Source organism: Macrobrachium nipponense, chromosome 22, assembly GCF_015104395.2.
Source record: "Macrobrachium nipponense isolate FS-2020 chromosome 22, ASM1510439v2, whole genome shotgun sequence".
Lineage (NCBI taxonomy): Eukaryota > Metazoa > Arthropoda > Malacostraca > Decapoda > Palaemonidae > Macrobrachium > Macrobrachium nipponense.
The window spans coordinates 61,132,286-61,147,297 of record NC_087213.1 but is presented as its reverse complement, the minus strand read 5'-3'; the positions used below and the strand labels follow the sequence as shown (position 1 = coordinate 61,147,297).

At 34.5% G+C, this 15,012-nt stretch overlaps 1 protein-coding gene across 1 annotated transcript in view; it reads right to left on the bottom strand.

The window, feature by feature from the left end:
* Nucleotides 1-10,276, bottom strand: part of LOC135198710 (protein sax-3-like) — a 43,047-nt gene extending 32,771 nt beyond the window's left edge. The window contains exon 1 of the mRNA XM_064226561.1: nucleotides 9,917-10,276. Within this exon, the coding sequence (XP_064082631.1) occupies nucleotides 9,917-9,968 (52 nt within the window). The 5' untranslated portion in view covers nucleotides 9,969-10,276. The remainder of the gene's footprint in view (nucleotides 1-9,916) is intronic.
* Nucleotides 10,277-15,012: the final 4,736 nt, after the last annotated feature.

Below are 15,012 nucleotides of genomic sequence, written 5' to 3'. Positions count from 1 at the left end.
TCTCTCTCTCTCTCTCTGAGGAATGACAGAATACCTGATACTGGCCTTTGTGTATTATTAACCTTGAAATTTCTCTCTCTCTCTCTCTCTCTCTCTCTCTCTCTCTCAGGTCCGAAAAGAAAACCTAATACTCGCTTTGTGTATTATTATTACCCTCTCTCTCTCTCTCTCTCTCTCTCTCTCCCTGCGTGTGTGTGTGTGTGTGTGTAATTGCCTTCATATATAGGTCGTAAGCGTCCAAGTTCCCAAAGTAAATTTGAGGCAACTCCAAAAAAGAAAACAAAAAAAGGCAGCCTAATCATAAAAGAAATAGATGAAGGGGGAAACAAAGGTAAACTTCGCTTTGTTTTATGACCCTATTATGTTTTTCCTTCGTTAATTACAAAGACGTAGTGGCGCAGTTAATTTGAGGCCACCGGAAAAAATGCCGCAGGTTTCGTATATGCCAACAGTAATGATGGCGTTAATTAATTCGCCACGTTTCCCCCCGCTACGAAAACCGCGCCATAATGGGCTGAGAGTTAGCCAGGGGAGATGGATGTGGTGTTCGCAATACACACGTGCAAGACATAAATACTTACATACTCATGTATATGATTGTAAGTATGTTTATATGTATGTATGTAAGTATGTGCATTGGGAATATCATATTCATTTTCTCTTGTAAACTGTCGATTGGTTTTGGCTTGGTTTTATTAGCATATAATATATATATATATATATATATATATATATATATATATATATTATTATACAATGTACAAGTTTATATTATTAAATATATAAGATATATATATTATATATATATAGATATATATATATATATATATATATATATATATATATATATATATTAGGACATGCTTTATTAACATTCTGATCTCAGAAGCCCTCCCACCCTCCTCCCCCCGCTAGGGAGAGGTGTGGTGAGGGGGAGGGGGGGAGGTGGGGTTAGGGATAGAGAGACGGATTGATGAATATTCCATTCGTCAGCTCACCTCCTTTCTGGCCTCGTCCGTCGCCTTTTAACTGGAAATGAATTTACATAGAGTCGGAGCTCAAAAAAGATAGGGCCATTTTGCATATGGAGGTCCTCCTTCCCCCGTGGCCATATTTACGTGGCCCTCCCTCCCAATCTAAATCCGGTTTCTTCCAATTTTCATTAACCGGGAATGCCTGCCTCTCCGCGTTCTTGCCTCACCGTGCAATCTCCAAAATAAAGAAAAATGAAGAGGGGGGTGATGGGGGCCAGAAAAAAATCCAGCCCAATTGAGGCCTCTAACATTCCGGGCGAAGCCTAAATGATCTACAATGAAACCTCAGTCATTCTGGTGGACAAAATTCGGCTTTGCATTATGGATGTATGTCTGTGTATATATGTATATGTATGTATGTATATATATATATATATGTGTGTGTGATTGTGTGTGCATAACTGAATCACGAAAGTTTGGAACGTGATAAATGCATAAATAAGGATAGGTATAAGCCACGAAGGAAAGTGAAAACACCCGGGGGTAGCTGCAAGATCTTTCGATTCAACGTCCTTTACTTAGTATGCTAAGTAAAGGACGTTGAGTCGAAAGATCTTGCAGCTACATCAGTGTTTCACTTTCCTTCATGGCATATACTACCTATATATATATATATGATATATATATAAATATATATATATTATATATAATATATAGATATATTATATATATATATATATATATATATATATATATATATATATATATATCTATATATATATATATATATATATTATATTATATATATATATATATGCCTGTGTGTCAATAAAGGTAAAATCTACGAAAGGAAAGTGAAACAAAGGAGAACTGCTGCAAAGACCTTTCGACTCGCGTCCTTTACTAAGCAGACTGCTTTGTGAAGGACGTGAGTCAAAAGGCCTTGCAGCAGTACTCCATTGTTTTCCACTTTCCTTCGTGGCTTTTGCCTGTATTTATATATTTAGCACGTTCCAAATTTTCGTGATTCAGTTATACATATGGATATCTATATATATATTATATATATTATATATATATATATAATATATATTATATAATATATATATATGCTTGTATGTATGCATTTATATATTTCTGTATGTTTGTGCGTTCGTGTGGCAGCTATGTTCGTAAGTATTAGCAATTTTGTCCAGAATCTGACGTAGAAAAAAAAAATGTAATAATAGGAAAGTTGGTGGAACTTTTCAATGCCATTTTCCCATGAAAGTCAAAATTTAGGAAAGTTACTTTGAAAAGTGCAAAAAAGAAAATAAATACAATTTCAACATTTCCTTGTGATTCTTGACAGCTTTTTACAAGAATGTAAGTAAATAAAAATGGTGAATCAGGTAGAAGTAATCTATAATAGAAATATGGAATATTAATCTTTCCTTCACTTAATAGATTATGAGTGATTTAATTTCCATTTGCATTTTGATAAAAGAACGTCTATATCGTAAAGTATTATTTGATATTAATCTTTTTCCTTCACTTAATAGATTATGATGTGATTTAATTCCATTTGCATTTTGATAAAAGAACGTCTATATTCGTAAAGTATTTTTTTTGTTATTTTATTATTATTTATTTATTTGTTTGTAAGTGAAATTGAAAGGCATCGATTTTTTCAAGTCATTTTGAAAAGTAGTGAATGAGAAAGTCTTCTTTTACATTACTACGGTAAAGGACATTTGTAATGAATTTAAAATATTTTTCATATTTGAAAAACAAAGGCAACACCCTGCACGATTCTTGTCTGTAGCCGATGCAAACAGGTTTTTATTCGTTTTAACAAATTATATCAATGTTATTTTTAATATTTAAACGTCGAGTAGTTCCCAGAATGTCCATAACTGATTGGATGAAAATAAAACAAAAAAGCTTTGCTATGTACAATTACATTATGATTATTGATTGGAAAGGGTTTAGAAATAAACAGCCTTTAAATAAAAAAAAAACAAGAAAATGTTGGCCCATATTCCTGGAGTAAATTCATTTTCAGATCCCCAACTTATAATTCAACTATAATATATAATATATATATATATATATATTTATTTATATATATATATATATATATATATATACTATATATATACCTATATATATATATATATATATAAATATGTGTGTGTGCATGTGCTCTGTATATATATATATATATATATATATAGTGTGTGTGTGTGTGTGTGTGTGTGTGTGTGTGTGTGTGTGTATTAGTTTGTATGTATATATATATATATATATATATACTATATATGTTATATTATATATATATATATACACACACACACACACACACACATATATATATATATATATATATATATATATATATATATATTCAAAATACAGAAAGTTACCGCTGTACGATCTCTTATCAATGACGAACTCGACGGAGACGAAATATTCATCCATATCTCAAAATTCAAAGGTGGACTGGTGCCATATTCCATATGCTTATTCGATCTCTCCTATTTCATTTGAAAGTCGAGAATTAATTCATTTTTTTTTTAAGAAATGAACAAATGAATTTTTAACGGTACAGTTATTTTTGAAAGTCAAGTAGCTTTGTTAAGTTGATCATGAATATATTTTTTTTTTATTAAATAGTCGACAGTTAAAGTTTTGTAAAATCTGGTATTGAATGTATTTTCCAATTAATTAATTTTTTTCTAAATCTAGATGGATACATCATTTTCGTTTTTAATCTCGTTTCTTTCATCGCAAAGAAGTTGATTACATTTATGCAGCCGCCAGAGCTACTTAGGAAGGTTTCCTGTAATGTACCCCCGGCTACGCAGTATCACGTATCATTAGAGTTATGTGACATTTATGATTTCTTTTACGATTTAGGAGTCTTTTAGCCAAGACGTGACAACGAGGTCATTATAGCTCAATCCACTGAAAGCAGTTCTCACAAAAAAAAAAAAAAAAAAAAACAAAAAAAAAAAAAAAAAAAAAAAAAAATCTTGTTATGAGATATAAATTTTTTTTTTTCATTACTTGTAAAATAGGAATCAAGTCTACTTATTTTTCTCCTTTTCCCATTCATCTTCTTCATTATTTCTCTTTTTATTACCGATCTAACGAAAAACGATGTCAATCTTTTTTTTTATCAGTTAATGATTCATTCACCTATGTAATAACTCTTTGATATACGACGTTTGTTCAGTCATCTTTATGCTTTTTTTATTCATTTATATCAATATTTATATCTATATTTATTCGTTGTATACATTTTGCATCTACTTTTATTTTCCATCTGTCCTCGAGGACTTAATTATAAGTTTATTTTAAAAAATAATCTAGGAAACATGGTACATGAAACAAAGAAGAGCTCTCTCTCTCTCTCTCTCTCTCTCTCTCTCTCTCTCTCTCTCTGATAAAATTAAGCCTAACTGATCCGCCTGAAACAAAGTATGTTTTGAGGATAAAAGAAAGTATATAAAACCTAGAATGTAGGAAAATAAATAAACAATAGATCCGATTACAAATAAACAAAACCTGGCATCTGTTTACAACCAGGCGAGTCCATAATAATAATAATAATAATAATAATAATAATAATAATAATAATATTCTTGATTTCAGCCTAGGGCCTTATACATGGAATATGCAAAGTAGAGACAATACAATACAAACAGTCTGGATACATAAGCACCTTTGTACATCACACTGGTCACATCAAGTTTCATAAAAGTATATAATGGCGCTATTGAACCCCTTCATAACTAACAATAGCCTCTCGACGTTTTTTGGGGAAGATTGTGATGTCTTCATATTTCTGAAGTCACACACGAAAGTCACTTGACAAATAGAAAGCAACAAGAAGAGCAACTATTCTTCATCTTCCACGCACTCTTAGGGAGACCCCTCCCTCACCCTATCCCAGGGGAATGCCGTGTTTTGCACCCTACCCTCCATCCTCCGTAGACGCTATTAACGAGGTCCCTAGCAGCCTTAAACGAGATCCTAGCCCTAAACAAGGTCCTACTCCTAATCTCCGTGTAATACACTTGCATTATGTTCTGTGCCTTACTTCATAACTTTACGAGACACTCGGCGAGTTTGTTTTTCTGTGCATTTACAGACACTTTTGCCATTACTTTTTTTGGCTACTAATCCTTCATAGACGCTTCCAAGGAGTTTCTTGCTTTATTTACATAAATGAATAGATGAATTAACACCATATTCTTCTGCCTATTCTCTCGACTTCGCTCTCACACCCTATTCTTGTCTATATCCTACCAGTTTCTCGCCATATCCACAAGAGTCAGCCTATTCTTCGACCCTTTTCTTCTTTCCTTGCGGACGATTCCAGCCTATTCCTAATTCTGTCCCAAATCCCTCGTAAACATTCTCCATCTTTCTCCTGGTCTTACCCCGAGCAGACGAATAACTCTTACGTTCTATCGACTGTCTGTCACAGATAATTCCCAAGTATTCTTCGCTTTATCCCTTATCCTTCGTAAGTTCTTTCCAGATATTCTTTGCCGTATCTTTTGTCCTTCTCGTTCAACCTCGGTCTATTCCTCGGGTATTCGTATCTCTATTTTACCTCTCCCTATCAAGCTTCTCATTTTGTTCCTTATTCCTCCTAGATACTCCTAACTCACTTTTAGGTCGATGACCTTATTTTTATAGAATCTCTCTGAATTAGTTCTTCGCCGTGTCCCAATCCCCTTTGTAGTCACTTCTGACTTGTCGCTAACTCCTATTCATTGTTTCTTCCTTACATCTTAAACATATCACCCGCGTTTATCTTATACCCAATCCATTTTAAACACTATAATCACTATATCCTATTCATGGAAGATGCTCCTATCACTGTAACTATTCCATCTTGATATAACTTATTACTCGTCCAATTGCCTGCCCTGTTAAATACTTTAGTAAATAATTTCTCTGTTTTATCCCTATCTCTTATGAGTATTATTAACTAATTCCTTGTTCCATTGGTTAACCTAAATTGATTCTCACTTTCTCCTGGCCACTCCTAACCTATCCCATCCCATCGGCTACTTATTCCTCTCACCATCCCCATTTCGTGAGGATCTATTCCTGTCCTGAATTTATTCTCTATTTATTATTCCTCCTTGGCCCTACTAACCTATCTCATCCCATCTCCTTCGTAAATAAAATCCCCGACTTATTCCTCTCCATCCCATTCGTAAACTATTTGTTCTTATCCTGAATTGATTCTCACTATAATTCTTATTCCTTCCGGGCACACCTAACTTATCACACTCCGTCTTCGTAATAAATAAATAAATAAATAAATAAATAAATAAATAAATAAATAAATAAAATAAAATAAAATCCTACTTGTTCTTCTCCATCCCATTCGTAAATAATCTATTCCTATCCTGAACTGTTTCTCACCATATATATTTCTTCTGGGCACTCCTAACATATCATTCCCTTCCTGAATTGATTCGCACTATATTTATTCGTCCTGGGCACTCCTAAATTATCCTGTCCCATCTCCTAGCCTATCCTATCTATTCCTATTCCCCGTCACTCGCAGACGGTTCTAACCCTGCAAGGTCCTAACCTACCCCTCGACTTATCCCCTATCCCGCATGGAACAGCGACGGACGGAAAGTCTTAAGCCCCACCTGGGTAACCTTGAGGTGCTTTGTATGCCCAAGCCCCCATACCTCCTGAGGGCTCACCAGGGTTCAGGAAGGTCACTTGGTATGGGTACACGATTCTCTCGCCTTAGAACTCAGTAGGATAAGTCTTCGAAACATTAGTCATTTTCATCTCTCTCTCTCTCTCTCTCTCTCTCTTCTCTCTCTCTCTCTCTCTCAACCACTTTACCGACGCACACACACAGACACACACTACAACAAGAAAATGTCTAAAAGATACTATATTGTTGCAATGGTTGTACAACCAAGGGAATACGTATCAAAATTTTATATCATTGCATTCTGTAAAAAAAAAAAAAATAAAAAAGATAATATTCAGAGGGTCGTGAAAATGTCACCATGTCAGGAATTAAAGATGCCTGTTTTTTAAAAGTCGAAACTATAATTTTGGAATTAGGGTTAAAATCCGTGATGTTCACAAACTCTCATCCAAGAAGTGTATTCCAGAGTTATCGGGACGAAAGCTTAGATATAATTCATAGAATATAAATATAATAAAACTATGGTTAAGGGAAGATCTGCCGGTTAAAAAAATTATTATAGTGCATATAACAGAGGAGTGGTAAAATGTTGAACCATTTAGAGCTAAGCTATATTTGTAAACCAGAGAGGCTAAAACAATCGGAATCAAAATCGTTAAATTACTCTGAAGATGCCGAAATTATGAAAATTGCTTACGAATTCCAACGAGATTGTTAAGGAAAAGTTTCACAAATAAATCGTAATTACTGTGGACGCTTTCTGTTTTAAAGAAATTATTTACACTAAAAGTGTTACGAAAACAAAGAAGCCTAAAAGAAGAGATGATTTATACCAAAGTTTTATGAAAAGAAAGGCACCTCAAACAAAGGAACTTGAATAATTTCGAGCCAGAAATATAACATGTCACATTGAATTATTTCAGAAGGAGTTGTATGTGTGCATAGTAAATTAAGTTATAAAGGTATTTACTAATCCCTTTGCTTTCTTTTATTTGTGTATAATTTCTGCTGGGTGTGTATAGGTGATTGAGGTTTATATATTTCTATTTATTATTCTTTTATTACATATGCAGAAAAAAACAAAAACCACTTTCATTCCAGTATTGTTGGACCATGGAATATTTCCCCTGGACCCACCCACATATGTTGGTTGTGCATGAGGGGAATTCGAAAATTGTTAACTATATTTTTAGCGTATATATCATAGCGATTTTTCTCAACTTGTTTACAAATTGAAATAAAAAAAATACTAAACATGTAACGTGATAGTGTTATGATTAATTAAACTATAAAAACCTTTTTTTCTTGTGATCAGAAACATTTTGTTTACTAGATATCATTTTTAAAGTGAAAATGATTATCCTTTTTTGATATACAAAGAATCTTGTGATTATTTGATGTTTATTGAAGTGCTGATGTTCTTAATGGCTGATATCGTAAATTATAATATTTAAAAATGAAGCTTTCAAATATTTACTGCTCTGCGGAACACCGTTTTATTTCAGTATAATTCATCTAAATTCATATTTCCTCTTTCTGACAGTGTAATAATATTTAGGAGGGTTTCCAGTTTTTTTAAAGGTTCGTTGATAGGTAAATATCATCTCTTTCCCTTTGTGAATATTAACTGTCAACATAGTGTGTATATATCCATGTAAGTAGTATGTATGTATGTATGTATACTGAGGCAAAATACTTGCAACCTTGTGTAAATTTTCCAAGACAAAGATATCGCAGTTTGAGATCTAAACCTTTGAGAAACAAATGATGGTCGCAGAGGTATATATATTAGGGAAGGTCTGTGTATGTGAGGGAATTGGATTGCATGTTTTCTTACACTTATATACATGTAGATGTGCATTTTGCATTAAAAAAAAAAAGAGCATTGCCAAGAATAGTCCTTCCTGCCGTTGCCCATCACGTCGCACACTCTCTCTCTCTCTCTCTCGGCCCGTCGTCCGTGTATGTGCTACCAGCTGTGCATGCACTTGAATAACGCAATAATAAAAGAAGACTTGTGGAGAATGAACCCTCCTTTTGTATACCCGTGGCAAAAATTGTTTTTCCCCCTCTGTGATCTTGAATGCGACCTCACTCAAGGAAGAAATAACCCGCAGAGTTTTCTCCCTCTTTCCATACTGTATGCCTCTCTCTCTCTCTCTGTGTGTGTGTGTGTTTTTTAGTGCTTTCGCTTCTGTCCTTCTCATGTTTTTATTTTTTTTTTCAGGATAGTTCTTATCTATTGTTTCAGTGACGGCATAGTCGTGTGCTCTCTCCTTCTGGGAGGGAATGAGGGCTACGTATCGGTTCTGGTTGATAAACCTGAAGGGTTTTGTGTCTGTGGGAGAGGTTTGGTTGGCTAGAAAGGAAACTGCTTTATTTCCTTAATCAATGACATCATCAAATTATATTAAAATCAATGTATTGGGAAGTGGAAGTCCTGTAAAAGGAAGAAAAAGAATAGTAGATGTGGCAGTCCCGTTTGTCAATCACGGCGTAAACTTCCCGTAGAGTTTTGAACTCTTTGGTTTTATGTTTCATGATTGTGTATCAAATTGCTAACGTTAATCAAGATTGGCGGTCGTCTGGGCATGATATCTTCAAAAGCCTTCATTTTACGAAGGGAGGCTTCGGCCTGATTAGTGCTTGTTTCTTATTCAGAAGCGAGTTCAATGGAGTAGGCCTACGATGATCAAATTTGTTAGGATTAGGCCTATGCAAAATATTTTCGAAGCCGACCATGTCGGGGTTTTCATATTACGAAGTTAAATTCATTCAAATTAGTTCTTTTTGGTCAGTTTCTGAGTTTTCCGGGACTCCTCCTGTATTGCATTACAGCTTTCTCTCTGTTTTGATCTACCCAATTAAGAGTTAAAATGAGGAAGGCCGCTGAGACAGTCAGCAGCAATCACTATAAACAGCACAAAGTTAGAAGCATCGGTGTCTATAAAGTTGTGTAACTTGTGACCGACAGGAGACTCGGGGAGATAAACCGCATCGGGAAGTAAAGAACAAACTTCACACTAGTTCCTTCAAACTTTTAAAACATTTCTGAAACTCGAACGGAAAGGTTTGAGAAGTTGACCCAAGTTAAAACAACTTCCCTAAATGCAGATGTACCGAAGCGGATTAACCCCGCAACGGACAATTAAGCCTCGGACATTCTTAGGGACACTTTCGAAGGTAGGCCTCCCAGGGCTCATTCATCTCCAAGCAAACAAGTGAACACCAACACCGCAAAATCCCTTCGTCTTTCTCTCACCTTCGCTGGAAGCTGCGACACCAAAGATGCAGAAGAACAACAGAATATCCATCTTTATGGACTGCGCCAACAAACTTCCTCCTCACTTTCCCCTTCGTGCCTATAGAAGAAGAAGAAGCGGTCGCGGCTGTAGCAGAAGTCTTTTCACATTCATAATGCATTCAAATGTCCTCTTCAAAAGTTGGACACGGCCTCGGGATGAGCCATGTCCGTCCGGAAACACTCTCAGGCAACGCGAGAGGCGAAGACGAATTCCTCTAATCACTGATAACAACTGGTAATAGCCACGCGCTCGCCTCTTCCGACGACACTAAAAAGAGCGAAACATCTTGACTCAGTGGAGTCTGGTCTAGTACTGATCCCGCTGGCAGTCAGCAGCTCGCTCAGGCTGAGAGGCTCAGCCCAACATCGAAGTCTTTTTCTTTTTCTTTCTCTCTGTCACCCTGCCAGGCCTGCCTGACTCTGCTGGTCTCCCCCCTGCCTGCCTGCTGCCCCTTCCTGTGAACGGGGGTATATGCATAGGCCCCGTGGCCCACAGATGACCCCCTTCCGCCACCCCTATGATGGGGGTGTTTAAAGGTTGGTCCGGGTTTGGGCATGAGGTGCCCAAAGTGTTTGTCGTGTTCGTAAGGTCTTATAGACGGTCGAATATTTTGTGCGAGTGTGACTGCTAATAGTAATAAACTCTTTACTCTTTTACTATTACTATAGGGAAGCCGTAAAATCCTCGTAAATCCGGACGTTAATTGTAAATATTATTCCAGAGCTCGCCGTTGGCGTTGGTCAGCGGAAAATGTTGCGGTATTTCTTTTCGTTTTGCTCTACTGTCAACTGGGCGAAGGGGTGGGCCTTTATTCATTCACTCGGAAGGTACAATAAAGAGCGCGTTCAATGGGTTGTTGCGGACACACCGTTCGCCTCACCTTGACTACAGATAACTAACGGAGATTCCGAGTCTTATTTTTAGCCATTCAGTGGCGCATAGAATTTAACAGGTGCTGTACAGCCGCGTTCTGCAGTCTGACGGCATGGCACATGGAAAGTACTTTTATTTTCCAAACACCGTTCCAGGAGAAGACGATAGTCGTATTTACTTTTATTGTATTGGTCACAATAAGCCCTTGGTCTTCCAATTGTATATTGTTTTTCCGATTGTCTGTTGTTATTCTTTACGGTTTCCACTGAAAAAACCTTGAACCCGGTAGAACTGAATAAATGGAATCTCCTTCGCATTTTGCATTTGTTGGAAGATCGAGGTGTGATTAAAAATTGTAAAAAGTTTGAGGTTCTCAAAAAAAAAAAAAAAAAAAAAAATAAATATATATAGATATATATATATATATCATATATATATAATAGATATATATATATATATATAATATATAGAATATGAATAAAAAGAATCTATTTTCATCGATCGACCTAATCATTTGTTTAAACTGTAGCTCCAATCTTTTAAAATAATTGTCATAAAACATAAACAAATACAAAAGATCAATTTAATAAAAAAAAAAAAAAACGTTTTTAAGACAAGGCAGTAAACCATATGCACATCAGGTACCTAGAAATATAAGTAAATACAGCAGATACATTATATATTAGAAAAATCTTTCAAGAGAAAACAATGAATTTATTAGTTCTCACGACAGATGACCGTATTTTCTATGAAAATATTTCATATTTTGCAACTTGTCAGGGGGGCGACGAAGAATCACACTTACCCATTATTCACGAGTAGGACAGTCTGCAGTCCTTAGATATTCAAATTCTTCACGAAGTTTTACGTAGCTTTCAACAGAACCTTCAGCGTTTAAGAACTCTCTCTCTCTCTCTCTCTCTCTCTCTCTCTCTCTCTCTCTCTCTCTCTCTCTCTCGACTCGCGTCGTAATGTTTCAAAGTCCTTCTGCATGTTTTTCATTTCCGGGCGCTTTCTTGGCGAACGTTGTCGCTTTGAATAATGCGACGACGTTTTCGCTTACTTGCGACACATCGTAAAAGCTAAAAAGACATCGTAGGGTACGGCCTTATGCCTTAATTACTTCAGGATTCTAGGCATTTCACTCATCCCACACACTCCTTAAAAAAGATAAAAAAAAAAATAAAAAGAATTAGTACGCCGACTTCTGACATTGCAATTGAGTAAACATGTTTACAAAATGTAAACATAGACGTTATGCTTCCATTTGCGGGAGTGTGTATTCACATGTTGGGTTTTGCTAATAGATGCTCTATCCAGTTTGCAAATAATTTCTTTTCTCTTTAACTCCCTTAACACCATTTTTTTTTGTTTGCAAATACCTATTTTACATGTCATTATTATTTCAGTACTCATACGAAAGTATGTGTATATATATATATATATATATATATATATATATATATATATATATATATATATATATATATATATATATACATATACATATACGCTATATATTTTCATATATGTGTACATATATATACACATATACATATCACATACATATTTTCATATATATATTATATATATATATATATATATATATATATACATATGTGTGTGTGTGTTATATATATATATATGAAAAAATATATATATATATATGAATATATATTATATATATATATATATATATATATATATATATATATATATGATGGTATAGTTCTAAATCAAAATTGCTTAGAGTTAAGCATATATATATATATATTATTATTATTATATTATATATATATATATGCGTGTCAGTCATATTCACATTACCGTGATTCATATACGAATAACGAACTACAAATGTCCTTTAATATCTAATTCTCTCTACCTCGGAATTATGTATTTTCATATATGTTTAACCGAGGGGGAATTTTATTAAGCGATAATAGGATGGGCGATCGCCAGGCTCGAACCAGTGTGTGTGTGTGTGTGTATATATGTATATGTATATGTATATATATATATATATATATATAATATATTATATATATATATATGTGTGTGTGTGTGTGTGTGTGTGTGTGTGTGTGTGTGTGTGTGTGTATACAAAAGGACGATGAAACATAATGTAAAACATGAGCAGCGATGGAACTAATATATTTGGAAACCGGCTTGACACTATATAAGAGTTTCTGATGTGGTTTATGATTGAAGTTATTAACGTTTCATTGTAATTAATGACTGAAAAGGAATAGTTGAATCAGTTGTGGGCTTCATGTTTAGTTTCATATCTCTATTTTGACCGCTTTGACAAAATCCCGAATTCCGTTGTATTTCCTGTATAATTAATAATAATAATAATAATAATAACAATAATAATAATAATAATAATAATAATAAAGACTTGAGTGGTACCAGAGAAGAACGGATGGGTCTTCCTCAGTCTATAGTTTATGCAGTAGTACATTTTTCTTTCCGTATCCCTGGTTCTACTGACTCCTAGCCTTAGTTGGCCAATGTCCGAGTTCTGTGTCAATTTTGCTCGTCGTTCTGAGGTGCAGTTCATTTGCCTTTATAATGGCTCTAGAGTTGACTCAATCATTTTGGAAAGCTTTAGTTGAATTCAGTAAACCAATGATGTTGAATATTTCACATGTTCATCCTTTGCTTGTAGTTTCTGGGACGAGTAAGGTAGTTACATTAAGGGGCTAACAAGTAGTACAGCTATCTGTGTAAATAAGTTGTTACTCTTCCGATGTATCAGAGATTTTTATCCCTCTTAAAGAGATGATTGTCAGTATCCCATAGAAGAGAATGCAGTCCCAAAACAGTTGTTAAGCTTGATTTACTTAAAGTTTGATTGAACGTAGGGAAATCGCGGTGATCGTTGGGAATTGGCTAAACCTAAGTTAATAACCAGAATATCACGTCCAGTATCAAATACCCTGACATCTTGTACGTAATTGTGAATACTGTATTCTCTGTTATGACAATGAACCTTATTATTAAATAATGACTGCCCTTATTGTGGAGAACTGGGGCGTCGTTTCTTTAGGCATACAGTTATAGACAACAAACCTTTATAAATAAGTTCTTTGAGTTTGTAGACTTCTAAGAGAATTATAGTTTCGTGGTCACTAGAAGACTTACTACATAGTTTTACACATTTCGATTCGAATTGAATATTGAATAACGCTTTCATCTAGAATCGTTATTATAATGGTTTAAAAACACAAGTAGACTTAAAAAGTGCATTTTTGTCAGACATATGCACGTGACACTAAGGCCCTTTAAATACACAATTTTACACATTTCAATTCGAGTTAAATAAAGTTTTTATCGAGAAGGACCTTCAGTGACACCATAGACGTTATTTAACAAAAGAACTGAACAAATGATTAAATAATAACTGTTTTGATAAACAGTTTTGTTTACTGTCGTTAGTCACGATTTGAGTTTCCAGTTATTAAAAGTTATTGGAAAGGGTACCGACCGATCTCTTGGAGCTTTGCAGATTTCCATTTTCCGTCAGCTGATGTGGTTTGGACTATTGATTGACTGATTGTAAACTTCTTGGCGTTGCAAACTTCACGGTCACACTACGCGGATGGTTTATACGTTTACAGTGTGCATGATATTTATTGCCTGGGATAAATGGTTCGAATAACTTTTAAGATTTGAGTGTCATTAATTAATTGTCATTATCTGACCGCGTGGAAGTAATTTAGGTACTAACTTTCTTTTCATTTGCTTTCTGTAGTGAAGTAATTTCGGTATATTCTTTATTTTTATTTATTTTCTTTAGTGAAATAATAATCCAAAACAATTTTGGGTCGCTAATATCTTACTTTTTGTTTTTATTTGCCTTTTATAGTGAAGTAAATTAGGTATTTTCCTTATTTTTATTTACTACTGTAGTGAAATAATGATCTAAAACAATTTTGAGTTACTAAAACCTTTGATAAATGGAAATGAAATTTTACATGAAAAATATGAGAGTAAACATTCTAAATTGGATGCTGTATTTTCTACCTGAATTGAATTAGTCGCGGCAATCTGGCTTCGACCTAGGGTCATCGATCCCAAAATATCATTATTTTAAAGCACGGAATTGAAGCCTTTATTTAAAAAAGAGAACCGCAAAACATTCGAATAAAGCGAGGCGCATTCTTGTTCGGTCTCT